The sequence below is a fragment of the Balaenoptera ricei genome, chromosome 21 (assembly GCF_028023285.1).
Source record: "Balaenoptera ricei isolate mBalRic1 chromosome 21, mBalRic1.hap2, whole genome shotgun sequence".
Classification (NCBI taxonomy): domain Eukaryota; kingdom Metazoa; phylum Chordata; class Mammalia; order Artiodactyla; family Balaenopteridae; genus Balaenoptera; species Balaenoptera ricei.
The window spans coordinates 11768921-11793179 of NC_082659.1; the positions used below are offsets into that span (position 1 = coordinate 11768921).

Consider the following 24259-nt stretch of genomic DNA (forward strand, 5'->3'; position numbering starts at 1 on the left):
TGATGTTATGAGGCCCAGAGCAGAGTAGGCACACAGCACGTGTGATCTGATGGTGCCTGCATGCATATGATATCCTGGTCTTAGACAGTTGTCACTTTCTTTAGTGGCTTGGGAGCGTCCTGAAATGGCCTTTTGCACCCTGGCACCATCCTTGTACCTGACTGTCCCCCTAAATGTGGCCCCGTTAGTTGATGCACTTATCATGTGTGATTCAGAAACATCCCAGGGCAGTGCTGGGTGCTGGGCTACATGGATGAACAGGAGCCAGTGTCCCGTTTGTGCCCTGGGGCCAGCCAGCTGCTGTGCATTGTTGCCACATGGGTGAGTCGTGACCAAAACCCTAGCAGATCACCGGGAGTGAGAGGGGTCTTCCGCAGGTCTGAGTGGACGCTGACAGTACAGCGCCTGAGGGAGCGTCAGACATTGTCCCCGGCAAGGCTGGCTTTGCTGCACTCGGCGCCAGGCTCGGGCCTGAAAGGTTAATCCCAGCCCAGTGCTCCAGAGGAAAACCGGTGGAGGCCGTGGAGCGGATTGATTTTAAGGACTTTGTCTCGAGAGCACTCCCAGCTGGAAAGGACAAAGCCAGGTGAAGCCAGAACTGAAGATGAGCTGCCAGAGAGCCAAGGTGACCACGGCTCCAGCCAGCAGGACGGGGGCAAGTGTCCCAGAGCAGCCAAGGGTCAAGGCTGACAGGAGCACCAGGGGAGTCCTGGGACCGAGCAGGCTCAGGCGGCCCAGCCCCTCACGGCGCCTGCGCACAAGGCAGCCCCCCAGGCTGGCACCTCGGAGGCTCAAAGAACTCCCTGTTTCTTGCTTTTAAGAAATGTTATTTTTATACTGTTAAAAATTAAAGCAATGCAAAAAAGTACAGCTAAGGAAGTAAAATATTACTCCCTAAGTCCCACCACACAAAAACAAAGATGGTTAATTTTGCTGAACATGATAGGCCTGGAAGGATGACAGCCACGCCGATGGTTGGGAAGAATTTTATAATAAAAGACTCAAACGAAGATGAGTCTATTAAAACTAACAGGCATTTCAGCTCATTTTACTTGAATTTAATAAGTAAAAGGTTATGTGTTTGAGGGAAAGAAACTGAAACCGTATTAAAGGAGGTGCTGAACTTTGTAAAAATATTTCTCCTCCCAAAGAATATTAGTTCCTAAAGGATCCTTGCAGTAGCTCTGCCTGGGGGGCTGAACCCCGCAAGGGAAGCCTTGTAACCTGGGGGGACTCTCTGGACATCAGAGAAATCGGGTGGCCAGTCGGCGTTTAGGAGAGGGGGAAGAGACCAACCACCAAGCAGGACGGCCCTCGTGCAGTTTCCCCAGATGCCACCTGACCTGCAGGTGTTCCAGCGACAGGTATGCAGGTGAGAAAGCTGTTTACAGCGATCTGAGCTCAGCACCACCTCTGTTTTCACGTATAAACACAAGGCGGTTTTCACACAACTGCAGTATTTCCTGGAGTGCCATGGTCTGTCATACACATGGGGGATGTAGCACCCCCTTTTGTGCCAAGAACTGTTCACCTTTTCTGAAAATCAATCCCCATGGCAACGTCAGTCGTGTTGCTGAGTCACCGTCAGGTCGGGAGGGGGAAATACCGGGAGACCACGACCAAAGATGGGAAAAGGATTGTGCGCCAACGCTGCAGACAGACAGGCTGCCCACTGCACGGCAGTGGCCGAGCCCTGTGTGGGGTGAACCGCCCCTTGCCCGCCTGCGGGATCTCTCACCCCGGCACATCCATCGGAGCTGCTTCGGGGACCCCGCATCTTCTGGGTGCAGAAGAGGGGAGTCTGTGCTGCCTTTTGGGGGAAAGTCTGTTTTCAGGCAGAAAATGTGCTGGCGCAGGTGGGCGGTGTGTGGAGTCAGCGCCACACGGGCCGACAGGGTTGTATGGAACCTGAGTCCTCGGGCCAAGGCCAGAGCTGAAGAACGGAGCCCAGGTCGCTTTGTCACACCTGCGTCTCCAGCACCGAGGCCACGGATGACATGCGGTGAGAAGCCCTCTTAAAACTCCTGGAAAAGAAAAGTCTGCACGTGTGATTCCCTTTCCTGGTCATCTGTCCCCTGAAGGCTCTGAGTGTGAACCCGAGGACTCCACGGAATAGATACCCCACTTCAGCTCTTGTGAAGGGTGATTTAATAGTCTTGATTTGGCTGAAGTGGGCCTTGGCAAACTGACAATAGGAAAATGACAGTTTCCTGCCTGCTCTGCTCATGAGTAGAACTTGGCCCACATTTAATTATTCGGAGCGAGCGGGGTGATGGCGGGTGAGGAAGAGGAAAAAGTGCAGCCTGGGTGCAGGGCCCGGGGATGGCGGGCCAGCCATCAGGATGCCTCACGAAGAAGCCGGCATCTCCTGCGGGCCACCAGGTGCCAGACAGACGTTGATCCCCTCCATTCCGGAGGCCGAAGGCCCAGGCCCCAAGCCTGGCGGGTCCCGTGGGGCCTCTTACTGGCCTGGAGACACCCCTTCTGTGTCTTCACGTGGCCTTTCCTCTGTGGGGAGAGGGGACCCCAGCACCCCCATCAGAGCAGGATCCACCCTGTGACCTCATCTGACCTCAATCTCCCCCCAAAGGCCCACCTCCTGAAAAGTCACACAGGGGTTAGGGCTCTCGCAGGTGCGTCCATATGGGCGGTGGGAGAACAGGGGAGAAAGAGGCAAACAGAGCGATGAGGCTCAGGAGGTGGGGAGGGGGGCTGGGGAAGAGAGGGCTGGTCCATGGTGCCCGGTGCCCAGAGAGGCTGGAAGGGGCTCCGGGTGCCCCACAGCAGAGGGGATGACGGAGCCTCTCAGGGCCGGCCCACCACGCTTTCCGGGCCCACGGGTGACACCATGGAGCCCCCAGAGGTCAGGGCGAGCCAGTCTCATTCTTTCCCGCCAGGCGAGGCCTGCACCCCCGGGGCTGAGAAAGCACAGCCCCTGGAGATATGGCGAGGGCCCTCCCTCCATCTGTGACGCGTGGCGATTCAGGTTGAGCCATTGTGATGTTTAAGCCAAGGGCAAGTGCTGGTCCACCTTAAGCACAGGGTCTTGGGTCCACAATTATGGGGTCAGGGCCTGGGTGGGGCTGTGGAGGGTCAGGAGAATCCAGAGTCTCCGCCACTGAATCCAGACGTGGAGCTCCCTGCAGAGTTGGGGGAACTGTGGGCAGAGACTGAAAAAGACACCCTCTCAAATAAGGGATAATTGTGCTCTTGGGAAGAAAGAGGAAGGACCAGCAGGCAGAATTCCCTCTGTTTCATCCAGTCCTGAGCAGCTGTGACGTCACAGCAGTAGCAGGAAGAGACAGAGCCAGGCACATGGGCAGCGCCGTGACGCAGGGGACTACAGCAGGGTGCACGGGGCTCACGGGGTGCACCTGACATTCGGTCCTGGTTCAGACATTCTGGTGTCAGGACGGATGGAGACCCCCAGGCAGGGAGGCGCTGGGCGCTCGCAGGCCACCCAGCCGGGGGAGGGCGCAGATGCTCTGAAAAGGCTTGTTGTCCTTGTTCTCAAATGTTTGATCCTCTTTTAGCCCAACTGAGTAGTTTTTTTGGTGGAGGGGCACACTAGCGTCGTCAATGCAGATGAGAAGGAAAATGATGAAAAACACAATCGTGACAAGTTTTCGGTTGGCTGGCCCGGGGAGGGGAAATACGCAGAACCAAAAGTTTGCTTGGGGATTTCCCTGGCAGTCCAGTGGTTGAGAATCTGCCTTCCAATGCAGGGGACGTGGGTTCAATCCCTGGTCTGGGAACCAAGATCCCACATGCCACGGGACAACTAAGCCCACACGTGGCAACTACTGAGCCCGCGCACTCTAGAGCCTGCACGCCACAACTAGAGAGAAGCCCGCGTGCTGCAACAAGATCCCGCGTGCTGCAACAAGATCCCACGTGCCACAACTAAGACCCAACACAGCTGAATAAATAAATGTTGTTTTTTTTTATTATTAAAGAAAAGTTTGCTTGAACCGTTCTCACAAATCAGATTGCAAAGAAATTCAAACACTTAGCCACAGACAAAAACTTTGCTGATGAGGCTGTGAGGGACAAGAGGGTCACCACGTGGCTGGTGGGAGACACAGGGCACTGCGGAGAGTGGTCTAGAAATAACCCAGCAAGGGCTCGTGCCTAGGAACCCATCCTGAGTTTACATCTGCAATGGTTAAAGACAAATTATATATATACACGTGTATATTTATATGCACATACATGCATTATATGTTATATACAGTATTGTGTATTACATGCAGCGTATACAACGTTATATATTGTGTGAGAGATAACAATGTTATATATTGTGTGATAGATAATGCGTACTGATAGTACTTGTTGCCAGTGACAAAATTCAAATCTTCACATGAAACCTTGAATTTTGGAAACCTCATATCCATCACAATTATTGACATGATTTCATATTCCAGCTGCCACCAACCTTTAAGAAACTTCGGGGCTTCCCTGATGGCACAGTGGTTAAGAATCCGCCTGTCAATGCATGGGACATGGGTTCAAGCCCTGGTCCGGGAAGATCCCACATGCTGCAGAGCAACTAAGCCCATGCGCCACAACGACTGAGCCTGCGCTCTAGAGCCCGCGAGCCACAACTACTGAGCCTGCGTGCCACAACTACGGAAGCCCACGCACCAAGAGCCTGTGCTCTGCAGCAAGAGAAGCCACCGCAGTGAGAAGCCTACGCACCGCAACAGAGAGTAGCCCCCGCTCGCCGCAACTAGAGAAAGCCCGCGCGCAACAACGAAGACCCAACGCAGCCAAAAATAAATAAATTAAATAAATAAATTTAAATTAAAAAAAAGAAACCTCAACTTGTTGAGGTTGGCTGTTGTATAAAAAGTATCCATAATTATCAGGGAAGAATATTAACATACTCCTTCCTCTCTTTTTCCATTCTGTAGTAAATTTGCTAAAGAGTTTGTTTTGAAAAGTGTAGTTATTTTTCACTAAAATGCATTATTTGTGTTAACATATGAGGGGTTTATTATTGTTCTTTTAAAATGAATGAATACATGTTTTTAAATTTCTGTTTAATTTCTAGCGTGGTAAATGTTTATAGTCATATACACACAAGCACAGCTCACAGTGTCCTCAATACCTTTCCAGCATGTCAGGGGCTCCTGAGAGGCAGAGTTTAAGAACCACTGCTGCCCACCTTCTGCCCGGAATTAACCAGGCTCCTTGGAGAAATGGCCGGTTCCAGGCGTGGAGCAGGAAAAGTACAAGGTGAGTCCAGAGTATCTTGTTCCAGGAAGCAAGTAATTGCTCAAAAATGTAAAAGGACTTATCAAAATGACAGAAAAGCCAGCTTCAAGAGTCTCCCAGTGGCCAGATTTGGAAAAATTTAAGCATTAAAGAGAACAATGATGTAACCCTAAGGAAAGGATGGGGAGGGAGGTGGGGAGGAGGAGCTCTTTTCTCTCCCCATCCGCTCTCCGCAGGGAGGTCGGGTTGGGGCTGAAAATTCCAACCCTGTAATCACAGGAGGGTTCCTCTGGCCACCAACCCCCATCCTGAAGCCCTGGGGCCTCACCAGCAGTCACCTCATTACTTATAAAAAGTCACTCATCACTCTGGAGAATCCGAGGCTCTTGTGTCAGGAACTTGGGACGGAAACCAAATGTTACCTCACAGTATCACACCCGCTGCAGCCGCAGCAAGCCACCCTGCCCTTGGGCTCATCAGGAAGAGGGTCTCACAGGGGCGGGACAGACCGATGTGGCCAAAGGTCGGAATCATTTTCCCCCCTGCCCACAATTTGGGGAGAACAGAGATGGGCTCTTCCTCGGAACCAGGCCTGCCTGGAGGGGGCGTCGTGCACAAAGGTCCTGAGCCTGCCCCTTTCTTGGGGGACCTGTCCTCACAGGAGGAGTGGCCGAGGGGCCTGGTCGGACGCCAGGTGTGAGCGCAGCCAGCCATAGACCAGACGTCCCCCACCCTCCCTCCTTCCAGGTCACACGGGGCCCCAGCCCACCGTGCTCGATGGGAACGGGCTAAGGGTTCAGTTGTGATCGGGACAGACGTGAGTGTCTTGTGCAGAAGCTGGACCGGTCAGCTGTCCCCGATGCAAATGCAAGGCCGACGGGAATGGATGTCGTGGAAGAAAGCTCAGAATTGGTGTTCAGATATTTACAGACAGCTCCCCCTCCCTCTGAAGTCCTCCCAAAACACAGTGAAGAGGTTTTTTAAAGGCACAAATTCACGACTTACAGTGATGGGGATGGCAGATCTGGAAAATCTAATCCTGGTCTATTGGTACAAAAAATAAGAACCAACACAGTTTACTCAGAAGAATAGCCCATGTTATGAGCTGATTGTCCCCCCCGCCACCCCAAATTCATCTTTGGTGTTTTATTACAGCAACTTGCTATGGTCTGAATGTTTATGTCCCTCGAAAATTCATATATTGAATCCTAGCCCCCATGTGATGGTTTTGGGGGGGACATTTTGGGAGGTGATGAGGTCATGAGGGTGGAGCCCCCATGAATGGAATTAGTGTCCTTCTAACAGAGACCCCACAGGGCCCCCAGCCCTTCCTCCACGTGAGGACACAGGGAGAAGACGCCATCTGTGAACCAGGAAGCTCTCACCACTACACCTTGCTGACACCTTGATCTTGGATGTCCAGCCTCCAGGACTGAGAAGCAGACATCTGTTGCTTATAAGGCCCCAGTCTGTGGTACGTTGTTACAGCAGCCTGAACAGACTAAGACACAGCCCAAGCTGACTAAGCCCAGACGCTCAAGATTTGGCAACATCAGGTTCTGTAGAGAAGGTGAAGGTCACCACTGAAATAAGGAGGATCCTTTAATGGTCAGTTAAGAAGCTCTGACCCCTGAGGCCCCTCCCCAGCTCTGTGCCGCCCAGTGACTGCACCTTTCTTATCCCTGCAAAGACGGAGCTTGAGTCTCTGGAGGAGAAAAAGCAGAGGTTCCCTGGATGGAACCAGGTACAGCTAAGAGCAAGGCTCCCACCCTCACAACATGGCATCAGGGTGTCTGCCTTGTTCGCTGCTTGCTGCCCATCCCTCAGAACACTTCCTCATCACACCCCAGGGCTCCCAGCTAGTCCCCGGCTCTGCCAGCCCCCAAACTTGTCCTTCACGGCTCCTACCACGTCTAACTGTGTGTGTGTGTCTGTGTGATGTCCCACTGTGCCCGCCTGCAGATGCCAGGGCCCTCCGGGAGGTCTGCTGTTTACATTGTGTCCTCAGTACTGTGGTCGGGGGGTTGGCGCACAGCAAGACTCGATGAACCTTACTGACTGGATGAGTGGTTGGAGGCCGGGGACTCAGCGCAGGTCGTGTGGAGGGAGGGCAGGGCTTGAGGGGCTGTGGACCAGAAGAGAGAGACAGGAACCAGGAGCCGAGACTAACAGAAACAGGACGGGCAGTCAAACCCAGGAGGACCATCCGTTCCAAAGCACGGGAAGCAAACTGCACAGAAATCCCAGAGCTGAGCACACAGAACTTGTAAGTCTCATGGGAGAAAAAACAAAAGCAACCAGGAGAGTTTAGACAGCTGGGTCGGGCCAGGTGTTGGAGAGGGTGTTGGGCTGTGCACGGCTGCAGGACGGGTGGGCAGGACAGGACAGCCTGGACAGGGTCCAAGCACTACTTTAATCAAGCACAGGCCTCACTTATGACTCTGCCGCTCTGCCTTCGGGCGTGTCACTCAGGGAGGTTCACGTGGGTCCTTGAGCTCATGCACGAAGATCCTCGCTTCAGAGCTGCTGGTGGTGGCTGCAAGCAGGAGGCTGCTTGGTGTCCACCTGCAGACCAGGCCACAGTGTGCGTGTTGAAAGGGACAAATCAGATGGACCTGTAGCCTCACAGGTGGAGAGCTAAGAGGAAAAGTAAGAAACGTTTTCATAAAAATGCATGCTCATAAAACAATAGTAGAAATTTTGCAAGAATGTATTCAAGTAAAAAGACACATGGTAGAGAGGGGAGAGGGAGTGGGGAAAAGAGGATGAATGACAATAGCCAGGGAGCTCGCACAGAGCAGGAGTGGTCGTGTGGGGTAAAGTGAGCAGCATGATTAATTCAGCAGCTGGGGTCCTAGAAACAAAGGAGCAACCAACCAACCACACAACCAGCTAAACCAACCAACAACACAGCCACTCAACCAGCCAGTCACACAACCAACCAACCATACAACCAACTAAACCAACCAACAACAGCCACTCAACTAGCCAATCAATCACTCAACCAGCCAATCACACAACCAATCAACCACACAACCAACTAAACCAACCAACAACACGGCCACTCAAACAGCCAGTCACACAACCAACCAGCCAGCTGTACAACCAGCCAACCACACAAGCAAATATGCAACCAACCACACAACACAACCACACAACAAACGCCACAACCAGACAACCAACCTCAACAAAGAAAAGAGTGAGCTACTCAATGTAGGTGGGTATTTGGTACACCAGAGCACTCATAATTTGAAACATGAAATCCGCACTTTGTAAAACTTGAAGTCCATGTGAGCGAAGGGCAAAAGAAAACTAACGAAATTCGTATTAGATTTTTTAAATGTCAAAAGATTCCGAGACTCCTGGCTATGCTAATACACACATAAATTTCTCTGCAGGCTTAATTATTATTTGCTGTGTTTGATTCACTTACAGCATGCCTGCAGCTTTGGGATGTGTGAATGTGAGAATAAAATAGAATTTATTACTGTAAGTCACAGAGTGCAGTCTCCTGTCTAGAGACACAGAGGCCTAATCTGTTAGAAAATCTAGGCCAAGACGAATAGCAGAGCCCGTGCTGCTTCTCTTCCTGAGAACGTACACGTGTGCCTCAGACCAGGGCCCACGCCGAGGCCCAGCTGCAGCCCAGGCTCTGCAGGGACAGCCTGGGAGCACAGAGGGCAGATGGCGTCTGGTTTCCTGGTTTGCAGCCTTCTCAGCGGCCTGATGTGACCGTGCCTGAAGGGAATCTGTAACTAGCGGGAATCAAAACACCACATCGGCCAAGTTGGCAAATTGTTGACTCTTTCAAATATGTTCCATCAGATGCCACTCATGTTTTCAATATGCATTTTCTTTTTTTTTATAAGATGTATGTTATCTATGCATGTACCATTTGGAATTAGGAAAAAATCAACCTTTATTCATAAAATTACTAATCGGCATTGAAAAGGGGACTCAGGGACCCACATTTCAGTACATGAACAAGAGGGAAGAAGTCAGACGTTGCAGAGACATCTTGGTGAGACGCTCCGGAGACCCCACACGAGCTGGGTGGCTGCAGCCGAGCTGTGTCCTGGGGCAGGTGGTATCGTTCCTGAGTTTTCTCAGCAGTTTGTCTTCTGCCTGCCCCTCTCTCCCAACTTGCAGAGGTATGCTTTGTGCCCCAGAGATTTTTCCTGCCCTTGCTCTGTGTTAGCCCTGTGGCAGAGCCTGGGAGGGGCCTTGTCGGAGGGGAGGGGACGCAGGGGACATGGGTGGGTGTGGGTGGCCGAGAGAGCCAGGAAGAGCTGGAGTCGTGTCTGGGGACCCAGCAGCCAGCGTGCCCTGTGGACCAGCTCATCCGTGGGCAGAGGGGCAGCGCCGGGGCTGCAGGTGCAGCCTGAGCCTGGTCTCTGGAGGACACTCGGTCTTACACGTTCATGCCCCCCAGGCCTTCACGAGGACCCCCAGTGTCCAGGAAGTGCTTGTTGAGGATGCAGGGGAGGGAAAAAGCTTTTCCTCTCAGCTCCCGGGTTCTGCGCTGGGGCCCGGAAGTTAAACCTGCAAAAGACAGATTGACAAGAGGAAACAAACAGAGTCTCCTAAGAGGTGATCACACACACACACACACACACACACACACACGCGCGCGCGCACACACACGTGCATGCACGCACAAACACATGCACATGCACGCACACAGACACGCACACACACACGCACACTCACAGACACACACAGACATGCACACAGACACATGTGCAGACACACACACACAGACACGCACACACAGACACCCACGTGCACATGCACACGCACACACACACGCACCCACAGACACACATGTACACACGCAGGCACACAGACACACATGCACACAGACACGCACGCGCACACACAGACACACAGAGACACATGTACACTGACACGCACACGCACGCACGCACAGACACGTACCCAGAGACACACATGCACGCAGACACACATACAGACACACGCACACACAGACACGCACACACAGACACGCATGCACACACACGCATGCACACAGACACACATACAGACACACGCACACACAGACACAAACATGCACACAGATACATGCACGCTCACACACACAGATGCACGCAGACGTGCAGAGAGACACACACATGCGTGCACACATGCACATACGCAGACACAGACACACTCAGGAAAACCCAGCAGTGAGGAGCTCAGAGGGGTGGTTAGAACTCGACTCATTTGAACAAAGAACAGGGGATTTGCAGAGAAGTGACAAGACAAGGAAAGGGCAGCAACCTGGGATGGTGAGCCTATGGGGAAATGAGTGCAGATAAGGAGGGCGTAGGTTTGCCGTGTAGATTCCTCTGTGCCTCCCTGGGCTGGTGAGAGTCTGGATGTGTCTCCGGGGATGAAGAGTCTAGAAGGCGTCCTCTTCCTGCTACGGGGGTGGAAGACACATTACAAGTGGACATTTCTGTCCTGCTTCTAGGAAAGTGGGGACGGGGAGCCGCTGCTCCCCAGTCGCCTTCAGCTCACAATGGCCCTCGTGCCAAAGAGGCCAGTGCTGGGGGCTGGGGGGAGGCGTGTTCTGCCCCCGGGTCTCCTGGCTCCTCCTGGGCTCTCCTGGGGTGGGGGGCGGGCTGGCCGTGGGGTCCTGGGCAGTAAGTCTGCACCGCCCAGCATTCCCTGAAAGCCTTTCAAGAAGCCCAGAGGACTTCGGGCAAAAGACAGAAACTTAAGGTAAAAGTAATATATCTTCTGGGAAAACCAAACTACAAGGGGAGCCTCTTGGAAAAGCAGGAGTCAGCGCTGTCAGAGAGACGAGTGAGGCTTTGTGCAGATCGTTCTGACGGGATGAGGGCAGGACCGGGGGAGCCTCGCAGGGGAGGGCGTGGGGATCAGAAACAAGAGGGAAGGCTTCCCCCATGAGAGGGTAGGAATTAGGTCAGCAAAGGCGAGGAGGTGAGAGGCTGCGGCTCCCTTGATGGAATTAAAACAAATGTCGAGGACTTCCCTGGTGGCGCAGTGGTTAAGAATCCGCCTGCCAATGCAGGGGACACGGGTTCGAGCCCTGGTCCAGGAAGATCCCACATGCCGTGGAGGAACTAAGCATGTGCGCCACAACTACTGAGCCTGTGCTCTAAAGCCAGTGGGCCAACACCCCTGAAGCCCACATGCCTAGAGCCCCTGCTCCGCAACAAGAGAAGCCACTGCAATGAGAAGCCCATGCACCACAAGGAAGAGTAGCCCCGCTCACTGCAACTAGAGAAAGCCCGAGCGCAGCAACGAAGACCCAACGCAGCCAAAAAATAAATAAATAAATTTATTATTTTTTTGAAAAAGTGCAGACACGACACCCTCCTCGTACAATTAATCAGACAATATTATTAAATTATCATTTGAATAATCTTTGAAAAAAGGTCCTGTAGGATGCTTTAGGGTACAAACTATTAACCTTTTACCAGGTAATTAAAGCCATCAAGTTACAACTGTATGTAAATGTAACGGTGCTTTGCATCCATTTCCTCCAAGATTAGACTTGGGGGTTTCTTCTTTGTGTTTTTAATTTTAAATTTTGAAAATGATGCCTGTCAACCCTGTTACATTTACCCAAGGGACGTACTGAGCAGCCCATCCTTTTTGTCATTGTCAACTACAAACACATTTAGACCGTGCTGAGGACTCTTTCCTTCACAAGAATTAATTCCTGGAAACTTGAAACTGAACTCTCGGTCAGGCTCCAGCAGATGGCCCACCAGCGTCCAGCAGTGTATCTGTTTTAATGTAAAATCACAGACTGGAGCAGATGTTCGTCCCCTGCCTCCCCTGTCGGGGGTTGAGGAAACGTCAGCCACACCCAGAAGCGAGCTGGGGTGGCCTCGGGGGAGTGACAAGGGTGACAGGGGCAGGGCAGACCCTGAGCACGGCGGAAGAAGTGAATGGACTTTGTCCAGTTTCACATTTCCCTCAAACGCTCACTCCTGACCCTGGAAGCACTTACTTTGAACTCTTGGTTGAAACAAAACTGGGATTTTAAAGAAAATTAAAAATAACACAATTTCCCGTACTTTAAAATGTGAACTGTATTAAGCTTTTGTTGGCTTCTGTCAAGATCAGATTGCACGGACTTCAGTCCCAGCCACACCCAAAGTGAAAGAAAAGATCCTGTCCTGTTCCCAAGGAACCAGTGGCCAGATGGGGCGAGGGTTCTGTCCTGGGTGCCTCGCCCTCTTCCCTGGGGCCTCCTCCTCCCTGGCGGCCTTCCTCACCCTTCACTGTCATCACAAACAAAATGAAACCAAATACCGGAAACAGAGGCCAGGATGGAACGAAGGCTGCAGAGCACCAATTCCATGGAGCTCAGAAATCACGTGCTCTGTTTACGCTCACAAGAGGAGAGCGAATCTCTTCTATCGAGAAACCTCGTTCACGCTCGTTCCTTGGGTTTGGTAGTTTTTCAGGATCACAAGCAAGAAAACATTATGTAGAGAGAACCGGTCACATATCTAGGATGTTTGCACACATTACTTCAAAGGTGGGGGGCCTCCATGGAAGGAGGCAAGTCACCCTGACCAGGGTGTCTGGCTGGTGCTTGGGAGCAGGGAGGGGGCGGGGAGGGGGCGGGGAGGGGCAGGCCGGGTGCCGACCAGGGCGGGACGTGCCTTAGAGCCTGCGCCCGAGGGGCTGCAGTTGGCCTGCAGGGGTTGCATGTCAGCGGCTGCTGGGAGGAACTGGGAATGAAAAGTTCAGCTGAAATACAAAGAATTCACACTTTTGGTATTAAAAGAGAGCATCTGCCCCCATTTCGTGAGCCCCCACCCTATACAGGCTCTTCATTTACGTGGAGCATCGTTCAAGAATCTGTGACTAAACGCCCAGCTCTGCACCTCCTCCTCTGTGTCCAGGACGGCCACTCGGGCTCGTCCTACAAAGGGGCTTAGAGGGCTTCCCGGCCGAGGCACAGAGGACGTGCTCCTCAGATGTTACTTGTCATCGTTCTTCTAAGCGTCGTGGAACCTCAGCCGGAAACATAGGGTCAAGAAATAGGACATGTAATTAGGGGCAGACAGCCAAGGAATTCAGAGCTGGGGTTATTTCTAAGCCCAGCGCCTGGGTCACTGTCGCGGTAGCCCCTTCGGCTCATGCGATGACCCCCCACCACGCCCACGACAGGCGGGTTATTTGATATTTCGTGTGTGCCGAGCTGTAGCCCAGAGGCTCTGAATTAAATTCTTAGTGCAAAGTGCTTTTCAAACCGTTGCTTCCTGTGTCTCTGTTTCAGTTCTTCTAGGAAGCTGTTTTATCCAATAAGATAGATTGGAGTTTTCAGCCTGGAAGAGGGAGCAAGGTGACCACGCCACAGAGACGCCAGGGTGAAAACGAGCGGGGGTGGAGCCCCGGCCGGGCCCTAGATGGAGCCGGGTTCCAGGAGGAGAGCGCATTTATGAGCCTGTGAGATGCCCGCGAGCGCCTGGGCCCAGAGGTGAGTCCCTGGGAGAGCTCGGCCTGTGTCACGGCTTTCACCCGGAACGAGACAGGCAGAGAAGTGACAGCAGGGGGACAGCGTGTAGCTTCCGAGGGTGGGAACGGTGGTGGGTGAGGGGGTGAAGGGGCTCCGGCGCAGGCTCTGGGCTGAGCCTCGGGTGGAGGTGAGCGTGCAGCCCTCCTGGAGGGGGACACGGGGTGGGGGGCTGGGGCAGAAGAGAGCTTTCCCTGCTTTGCTGCTCCTTAATCAGCTTCAGCTCAAAGTGAAGTTGTGTCACAGAGGCCCTTCGGGGGGACACGTGCTGGTTTCCTTCGGCCTTGAGCCTGATGGGTGATTCTTTGTGGGGGGAGCGGGAGGACCCAGGCCATGGGTATGCGCACCGTGCCGGGGCTCCGGGGGGCCTCAGGAGGGTGCGGCCAGCCCGGCGGCTCCGGGGGTGTCAGCACCTGGGGAGGGAGGGAGGCTGGAGCCCCTGCGGACCACAGTGACTGGCTGCAGAAGCAGGAGCGCGGGTGCGAAGTCGCCTCATCGCCGAGCGCTGCGTGCGGGCAGGGCGCTCGGAGCCCCGGTGCGCAGTCCACACGGACGCCTGTGGGACTGAGCCCAGGGCTCCGTCCTCGGGCCGGATGAAGGGGACAGAATCTGTGCGGGTGTCCTGGACGCCAGTCAGTGCCGGGAGGGCCACGTCCTGGGGACCAGGTGACTTTTCTGCAGGAGGAAAGATTAACAAGGCGTCGGGGCTGCGTGGGCGCCTCGGGCCCAGGTGTGTCGCTGCGTGTTCCCTCCCGGGTGGTGGCCGAGAGCCCCGGGTGTTCACCAAGCGTGTTGCTGGGACCGGACACGGCCCCGTGGGCGGGGCCCACGCGGGAGCGTGCGGTCTCTCTGCCTCTGCTCTGGAGGCCGGGGTCAGGGGGTCACGGTGCTGGCAGGGGGCCTCCCCGGGGGCTGTCGGCCGCAGACCCCTCCCCGCCCCCGCTCCCTGTGTCACTGTCTGCCCGTCACTGGATTAGGACCCGCCGCCAGGACCCCCTCTAACTCGAGCGCAGGTGTAAAGACCCCTCCCCGCGTAGGGTCACGTTCACAGTGCGGGTGCAGGATCCCCACAGCTTTGGGGGACACCATTCAACCCCCAACAGTAACAAGACAGTTCCTGAGCTTGGAGGACATGCGCAGGACGGGGTCAGCGGCCAAACCCCTCGCGGGTCATCTCAGCCCCTCTGGGAGGTGGGCCCCGCTCTGCCCTCCTTTCGCGGAAAGGGGTTTGGGAGCGGGGACCCTGGGACTGCAGGCCAGAATCAAAGCCTGTACCCCTTGGCCTCTGGGCCCCGGGCTCTCGTGAGTAAATTGTGTGCGAGATGGAGTCTTAGTTCATTTCCAGTCCTACCACCTAGGAGACTGTGGTTTATCATTTTGCCTCTGAAGATACTGGCCATCCACCAGCACTGTGGCCTGAGGAGGAGGGGCCCAGGGCCCCCGAGTTGTGAGGCCGCCCTCGCAGTCAGGACTCAGAAATCGACCTCAGTCGGGCTCAGGCTTTGTGCATCTGAAAAGTCGCCTTTTGAGAATTGTTTCATGAGCAGGAAACTTGAAACATTGGGTTTTCAACATGTAAATGCAGTTTGGTTTTGAATCCATTTGTGATGTTTATGAGAAGAGGCCTTATGATTACAAAGCCCTTTCTTGTAACTTCAGGTCCAGGCTGTGAAGTGAATTTCTCTTTCTTGGTAGCAGCTTTTGGGGTTAAGAGAATCCGCTAATCAGAAGTGAGACATTTAGTAGAACTAGCTGTTCTTTTTATTTATTTATTTATTTATTTTTGGCTGCGTTGGGTCTTTGTTGCTGCATGCGGGCTTTCTCTAGTTGAGGTGAGCAGGGGCTACTCTTCATTGCAGAGCACAGGCTCTAGGCACACAGGCTACAGTAGTTGTGTCACACGGGCTCTAGAGCGCAGGCTCAGTAGTTGTGGTGCACGGGCTTTGTTGCTCCACGGCATGTGGGATCTTCCCGGACCAGGACTCGAACCCGTGTCCCCTGCATTGGCAGGAGGATTCTTAACCACTGCACCACCAGGGAAGTCCTGAACTTAGCTGTTCTAAGAAGCCATCCCGGTCGTGTGAGAACTTTGGAAGCTGGTTTACAGGAGGTGGTGGGTAAGCCAGCTGGGGGTTGGCTGGTTGGTTGGTTTTGGGGGTGGGGACCTGGGTCATCAGGGAAGAGTTCTTTGGAGAAGGTGACCCCCATCTTCCCGTGCATCCTGGCCTCTGCTCTGGACCAGACTGCACCCCAGTCACTGGACCAGCCCCCTGACCTTCTGTGATGTTATGATAAAAAGCACATAATTACTCTTCATGCCCAGCTCCTGGCCAGAGCTTCCAAACCTCTATGATTTCGTAAGCAATGAAAGTGCCAGGAGCATCTTTTGCTCTGGTATTTTGTCTTTATCCCCACTTCCTGACACAGAGCCCCTAAACCCCCTGGGGTTTCCTGGGTGATGGGAGCATGTTTGTCCAAACGAGGCAGCTCTCGGTGGTCCTGGACAGGGCTGGTCACCAGGAGGACCAAGCCACGGTCAGAGGCTTGGGACTTCCAGCCCCACCCTCATCCTCCAGGGAGAAGAGAGGGCTGGAGATTGAGTTAATGACGGATCGCACCCTCGTAACGTGATGGAGCCTCCATCAAACTCCCAGTAACGGGAGACTTGGGAGCTCCCAGGCTGGGGCTCATGTCCCCGTGCTGGGGGCTCAGAACCCAGGGAAACACGTCCATCGGCTCCTTACATGATAAGGATTTGATAAAGGACACAGATGAACAGCCAGAAAATAGGGCACAGAGCGCGAGATCTCGGGGTCCCTGGGAGCTCCTGTCCCCATGGAGTTGGGGTGCATCACCCCCAGCCTGCAAACTCGAGGTCAACCTGTGACTTTACCAGGTGCTTACGTGTAACAGCTGCTGAGGTCTGAATGTGTGCATCCCCCCAAATCCATGAATCTGAGACCCTAACCCCCATGTGTTTTGGGGGGATCTTGGGGGGCTCTTGGGGGCAGTGAGGTCTTGAGTGTGGGGCCTGGGTGAATGGGGTCCATGCTCTGATGGCAGACACGGGTGAGCTGTGTCTCCTCCATCCGTGCGTGGGGACGTCCACGACCTGGACGAGGCCCCACCTACACGCCAACACCCTGATCTCGGACCTGCGCCTCTAGGACCAAGAGGGGGCGTGTCGTGGGGTTTCTGCCGCAGCCCCCCGCCCGCTCTCTCCTGCAGCAGGTGGGCTGCTCCTTGGGGCTTCTCCACCCTCCACTCTCTGCCACCTCCCACCTCACAGGCCAGGACCTTCAGGGGCCTCCCCAGCACCCTCCGGCCTCCTGCTGACCCTGGCCCCCCCCCGCCCCCCGTCTGCTCTTCCTGGGGGCCCAGCTCCCTCTGCTGAGGCGCTGGTGCACGTGAGGCCTGACTCACAAGCAAGCACCTCAGGAGTGGAGAATGCTTTCATCCCAGCAAAGGGACCTGGAGACACTTCTTGCCATGGATGTTTTGTCACCCTGCCTGTTTCCACCCGTCCCGCCCGACCCAGCTCTTAGGTCTCCTGCACCTACTGGAAATGGCAGTTTCTAGACCCCATGGAGTAAATCTTTTTTGAGGGGGTATTTTTTCTTTTCAGCTTTATTGACATACGACACGCAAATTTAAGGTGTACAGCGTGACGGTTTAATACACACATGTACACTGTGAACTAAGTACTGCACTAGGGTTAGTTAGTTCCCCCAGCCCTCACATCATCACCTTTTTCATGTGGTGAGAACATTTAAGATCTGCTCTCTTAGCGACTTGCAAGTGTACAGTACAGTATTAGTCATACAATCACCACGCTGGACATTAGATCCCAGAACTTACTTGCCTTGTAACTGGAAGTTTGTGCCCTTTGACCAACGTCTCCCCATCGCCCCCCGCCTCAGCCCCTGGCAACTGCCATGCTACTCTCTGCTTCCATGAGCTTGACTTTTTTAGATGCCACATATAAGTGAGATCATATGGTATTTCTCTTTCTGTGTCTGACTTGTTTTACTTAGCATAATGTCCTCAAGGTCCATTTATATTATTGCAGATGGCAGGATTTCCTTGTTTTTTACGCATAGACAATGTTCCTTTATCTATCTATCTATCATCTATCTACCATCTATCTATCTATATCTACCATCTATCATCTATCTAATCTATCATCTATCTAATCTATCTATCATCTATTATCTATCTATCTGCCTCTCATATTTTCTTTATCCGTGTATCTCTCAGTGGACACCTAGGTTGTTTCCATGTCTTGGCTATTGTAAATAGTGCTGCTATGAACATGGGGGTGCATATATCTTTTCAAGCTAGTGTTTGCGTTTTCTTTGGATAAGTACCCAGAAGTAGAATTGCTGGATCCTACAGTAGCGGAGGGCAGCATAGAGGTCGTGTAGAAATGTGTCGACTGCCACCACGTGGACCCTTCTGGTCTCACCGAGAAGTCAAGGAGCAGGTGGTGGCTTGTGCTGGTTCATCTCCTCAACAACATCACTAGAAACCCAAACTCTTGGTGGATTTCTACTCCTCCATCTTTCATATGTTGGCTCTTGCTTGATGCTTCATGGTCACAGGGGCTAAGGGGTCCGTTTCAGGGAAGAAGGGGGGCTTAGATATTGAGTAAAGGCAGTGAGGAGCATCCAAGTCACAGGACGTGACGCCCATAAAGTCACACGTGGCCTCGCCATGTCACAGGTGCAGAACCGAAGGGCCACCTCACAGCTCACAGACTCTCAGCCTGCTCTTCTCCCAGCCCTGCTTAGCTTGGAGGAAGACTACTTATTTCTGTCGGCGGTTTCCAGCCCACAGTGCACGCGGTTTGGACAAAGACAATGGCCAAGCATTTTGAGAACCTTCTGGTACAAGATCCCGTGCAGTCACTTCTTTGCTGTTTCAACTATAAGGATCCTTATCTTCTCTGCTTTACTCCCATTGACTCCGTATTGTGAAAGAGCTTATCTACCAAATTGATTTTTAAAAATTGTTTCCATTATAAAGATAATTACATAACTAACTAGACCCCATAATCAGAATGCTAATTGGGATTACCACAGTAGGCTGATGTAATTTCAGCCCAAAACAAAGTAATGGGGCCTCCCGGGGAGGCTTTGCATGTGTTTATGGGTGAGTGTGGGATTTCCATTGGGTTCATTAATTTCACTACTGTCCACTGTGATTTCCATTAAGTTCTCGGCTGCCCAGGTTCCTGGGAACCAGATCAGTAACCGTGTTGGATCCGCTGCTGCAGCTCCTCCCCCTCGCCAGCCTGGTCCCCATGAGATGGGGTGTTGAGGACGATACCCTCCAAACTGCCTTGGAACCCCGAGAGCCTCCAGTGCCAGGAAGAGTGAGAAGTGGTGAAGAATATCCCTGCTGGTCAAGGGGCGCTGTCTGCCTTCCTCTCTTGGTCGCCAAGTCCTGATAGGCAGCTAGTGGTCCAGCCCCGGGCTTGCGGGCACCCTTCACGCCAGAGCCACATGTGAGGTGTTAGGAAGCTCGGGCACCACATACAGGCTTGAACATGGTGGCTTCCAAGTCCCATGGACAGTCTGCAAGCCCAGCTCTGGAAAGGGACCCTTGCTGCAGCACCGCTGACCTCCACCTCTCCCGTTCCTTGCGCTCCTGGCCCCGTGGACTCTGCACAAAGCGGGCAGCCCTGGAGTTGAGCTGGAATGTGAATGTTTTTCCCGTTAGTTTCAGGCTCGCAGAATCAGGTCCCCTGATGTGTTTGCCAGGAAGAGACCCTGAGACAGAGGCCAGAGTCCAGAGGCCAGCATGTCTGCTCTCAGGGAAAGGCTCCTCTTTAGCTAAGTTGACAATCCTATGTGTCAGCTTGCATGAGTTTCTAAAGCCCCGGAGTGGCTGGGTCCTGAACCCAAAGTGCTCTTTGAAGCAATGAAAAGCCAGCAGCTGCAGGAGAGCCCGAGGGCCACTGTCACCCCTTCCCCCTACTTTCTTCCCCAGAAAGGCTCCAAAAGCAGGTAGCTGGGTGCTGGGGCTCCTGGGGGCCTTGGTGGTCACTGTTCTGTTATGGGGTGAGGGGCCTCAGAGCTGGACATTCCTCAGGAGGCAAGAGAACCTCTTCCCTCCATTTTCCCATCTGTGATCTGGGTTGGCTAGCGAGGCTGGACCACTTGCACGTGTCCCGCAGGCGGCCAGCTGTGAGCACTTCTGCATGACCCCGTGTCCATCCCCATGGCCGGTCAAACCACTCAGAGAGCAGTCTCCTGCTATGAGGCCCCAGCCATCCTTCCTCTGCACATACAGTGAGCACCTACTGCATACCTGAGCCGTACTGGGGGCTGTGAGTGAGACGAGAGCAATCTGCCTTAGAAGGCACCAGCCTTAAGACATTCTTCACTTGAGATAAGAAGACACATACATAATTAGTACAAAAAAGAATAGAAGAGAGACTGTCTTAGTCCATTCGGGCTGCTACGGCAGAAATTCCATAGGCAGGTGGCTTATAAACAACAGACACTTACTTCTCATGGTTCTGGAGTCCAGGATCAAGGCACTGGTGAGAACTTCCTGGTTCACAGATGCCGTCTTCTTGCTGTGTCCTCACGTGGGGGAAGGGCTGAGGGCTCTCTGAGGTCCTTTTTTATCAGGACACTAATCCATTCAGGGGGCCCCACCATCATGACCCAATCGCCTCCCAAAGTGCCCACTCCCGGCACCATCACCTTGGGGTTGAGCTTCATTGTATGAATGTTGGGGGTCACGTAGAGGCCTCCCTGAGAGATGGGGCAGTGAGTTTTCAGAGGACACGACACGGTCACCTCCTCTGCCTCATCCTCACCTGCACACACAGCCCCTCCCACCCGGCTCCTTCAAGGATCACAGGCTTGTGAAAGGATATATCAACGGGCATGTGAACAGCTGACGTAAAGCTCTGTGAGCCTGGAGGTGACTGAGTGCGCATCTGTCCTGTGTAACTGATGTGAAATCATTCAATTCACTGGAAAGAGAATTTCAATCTTGGAGTTTCTGAAGTTCAGTTAGAAGATTGTAAAATGATGGGTGAATCACTGGATCTTAGAACAGAGTGGGAATTTGGACAGCATCTATACCAGGGCTTTCAAAACTTTATTGTTATTTTTTAAAGCAAAGGAACCGTTTTCCAAAGTCTTACAGTTTAACAGCATGACAGACCTGCTCTGACTGAAATTTTTTTCTTCTAACTTCTTAAAAATGGTATTAAAATACACATCACATAAAATTTACCATCTTAACTATTTCCAGCGTACAGTTCAGTGATACTAAGTATAATCATATTGTGCAGCCATCACCACCATCCACCATCAGAACTTGTTTTATCTTGCAAAACCAAAACTCTGTCCCCATTAAACATTAACTCCCCATCCCCCTCCCCCAGCCCTTGGGGTTTCTGTCTATGAATTTAACTACTCTAAGTACTTCATGTAAGTGGAATTGCAATATTTGTCCTTTGTGACTTGCTTATTTTCACTGAGCACAAGGTTCTCAAGGCTCATCCGTGTTGTAGCCCGTGTCAGAATTTCCTTCCTTTTTAAAGCTGAATAATATTCCATTGTGTGGATGGACCACATTGTGTTTATCCATTCACTGTTGGTGACACTTGCATTGCTTCCACAGTTTAGCTATTGTGAATGATGCTGCCATGAACATGGGTGTACAAATATCTCCTTGAAACCCTGCTTTCAATTCTTTTGGATATATACCCAGAAGTGGAATTGCTGGATCATACGGTAATTCTATTTTTAATTTTTTGAGGAACCACCATACTGTTTTGTACGTTGCTGTCCCACTTAAATATTCCCACCAACAGTCCACAAGGGTTCCAGTTTCTCCACATTGTAGCCAACACATTATTTTCTGTTTTGGTTGATAGTTGCCATCCAGGTGGGTGTGAGGTGAGCATCTTTTCATGTGTTTATTGGCTATTTGTACATTTTCTTTGGAGAAATGTCTATTCAAGTCCTTTGCCCATTTTTAAGTTCTTTTTTTTTTAAGTATTTGTTTATTTATTTATTTATGACTGTGTTAGGTCTTCATTTCTGTGCGAGGGCTTTCTCTAGTTGTGGCAAACGGGGGCCACTCTTCATCACGGTGCGTGGGCCTCTCAGTGTCGCGGCCTCTCTTGTTGCGGAGCACAGGCTCCAGACGCGCAGGCTCAGTAGTTGTGGCTCACGGGCCTAGTTGCTCCGCGGCATGTGGGATCTTCCCAGACCAGGGCTCGAACCCATGTCCCCTGCATTGGCAGGCAGATTCTCAACCACTGCGCCACCAGGGAAGCCCGCTCATTTTTAAAAGAGGTCGGTTGTGTTTTTGTTGTTGAGCTTTAGGAGTTTGCTGTATATTCTGAATATTAATCCGTTAATGTGACTTGCAAATATTTTTTCCCATTCTATGGGTTGCCTTTTTACTCTGTTGATAGTGTCTTTTGATGCACAAAATTGTTTAATTTTGATGAAGTCCAATTTGTCTATTTTTTGTTGTTGTTTTTACCTGTGCCTTTGGTGTCACATCCAAGAAATCATTGTCAAATCCAGTGTCATGAAGCTTTTGCCCTGTGTTCCCTTCTGAGATTTTATAGTTTTAGGTTTTACATTTAGGTCCTTGATCCATTTTTAGTTAATTTTTGTAGATGGTATGAGGTGAAGATCCAACTTCATCCTTTTGTGAGTGGATGTCCAGTTTTCCCAGCACCGTTTGTTGAAAAGACTGTCCTTTCCCCACTGAGTGGCCTTGATGCCCTTGTTGAAAACCTTTTGACAGTATATACGAGGGTGTATTTCCGAGCTCTCTCTTCTATCCCATCGGTCTATACGTCTGCCTATGTGCCAGCACCACCGTTCTGATTTCTGTAGCTTTGGAATGTGTGAAGTCAGGGAGCATGACGTCTTCACCTTTGTTATTTTTAAGATTGTTTGGCCATTTGGGGTCCCTGGAGAGTCCATGTGAATTTTTGGATGGGATTTTCTATTTCGACAAAAATGTCATCGGGATTTTGGTAAAGAGGTAACATTTCAAGGGCTTTAAAATGTCCTATTAATGTTACTTACTTTTTTGGCACTTTGTCTTCTCAACATTATGCTTGTGAGACTTATCCGTGTGGATGTGTGTGTAGTTCACTCACCTTAATGCAATGTAATGTTGTGTTGTGTGAATACATCATCACTCATCCATTCTCCTGTTGAAGAATATGCCGATTATCAGTTATCAAACAATGCTTCACTGTGTCTCCTTGTGTGGAGTGGGAGAGTTTTTCGAAGGTATAAACCTCGAAATGGAATTGTGGGGTTGCAGGGTGTGCCATCTGTTTCTTCATGAGATAGCATCAAACTGGCCTCTACCCAAGTTATCCCAGTTTACATTCCCACCAGCAACATCCAGAAGTCCTGGTTGACCTACGTCCCCTCAGTGTGTCTCAGTGTTTCCTATCTCAACACCATTAACGTTTGGAGCTGGATAATCCTTTGGGGGGATGCTGTCCTGTGCACTGCGGAGTGTTGAGCCCCATCCCTGGCCTCTACCCACCAAATGCCAGCAGCACCCCTAGTTCTGACAACCAAAAATGACCCCAGACACTGCCAGACATCCCCCCTGGGGTAAACATCACCCCGCTGGAGAACCACTGATGTACTTAATCTTTGTCAACTTCACATAAATAACATCCTTATCTTAATTTGCATCTCTCAAGTTACCAGGGAGGTTGAGCCTCCTTTCGTGACTTTTGGCCATTGTGTTCCTCTTTTGTGAATTTTCTGTTCATAACTTTTGCCCATTTTTCTATTGGGTTGTTTGGTTTATTCTTACTGATATATATATTCTTTAAGTATTTTGGATACTTATCTTTTGTTAGTTATTCCAGTGATCTTTCTGCACCAAAATAATGTTCATATATTTATCCTTATAACGATAGGAAATATAAAGCCTCTCGAATTAGTAAAACTCCATATATTTTTAAGTAGATGGGCTTTAAGAATCTTTGGACGATTTGATCTTTCACTTTCTTTTAGTCTTAAGTTAGATGAGTGAACTTTTAAAAATTTCTTTCTGGGGGACTTCCCTGGTGGCACAGTGGTTAAGAATCCTCCTGCCAATGCAGGGGACACGAGTTCAATCCCTGGTCCGGGAAGATCCCACATGCTGCAGAGCAGCTAAGCCCATGCACCACAACTACTGAGCCCCCGCACCCTAGAACCCGTGCTCTGCAACAAGAGAAGCCACCGCGGTGAGAAGCCTGCACACCACAACCCGCGCACCCCAACGAAGAGTAGCCCCCGCTCGCCGCAACTAGAGAAAGCCCGCGTGCAGCAATGAAGACCCAACGCAGCCAAAAATAAATTAAATTTTAAAATATTTTCTTTCTGGCTTGGCATTTTAAAATTTTTTACTCAAGTTGTGCTGCTAATCAGGAATTGTCAAAACTTTGCATGAAATCAGTCACAGGTTTGAGAAAAATTATCTTGAGACTTTTTTTCCTCTGGAAACATTAACTAATGAAAGGTATTAACTCTGAACTGT

General features: G+C 51.7%; 1 protein-coding gene and 1 long non-coding RNA gene across 2 annotated transcripts in view; both read left to right on the forward strand.

Moving 5' to 3' along the window:
- Positions 1 to 4848, forward strand: part of ERICH1 (glutamate rich 1) — a 59487-nt gene extending 54639 nt beyond the window's left edge. Inside the window, exon 7 of the mRNA XM_059909841.1 lies at positions 4425 to 4848. Within this exon, the coding sequence (XP_059765824.1) occupies positions 4425 to 4441 (17 nt within the window). The 3' untranslated portion in view covers positions 4442 to 4848. The remainder of the gene's footprint in view (positions 1 to 4424) is intronic.
- Positions 4849 to 5154: 306 nt separating this feature from the next.
- On the forward strand, positions 5155 to 18635 carry LOC132356580 (uncharacterized). The gene is made up of 3 exons (XR_009499917.1): positions 5155 to 5238; positions 13484 to 13684; positions 18443 to 18635. It is a non-coding gene; the product is annotated as an uncharacterized LOC132356580 (long non-coding RNA).
- Positions 18636 to 24259: the final 5624 nt, after the last annotated feature.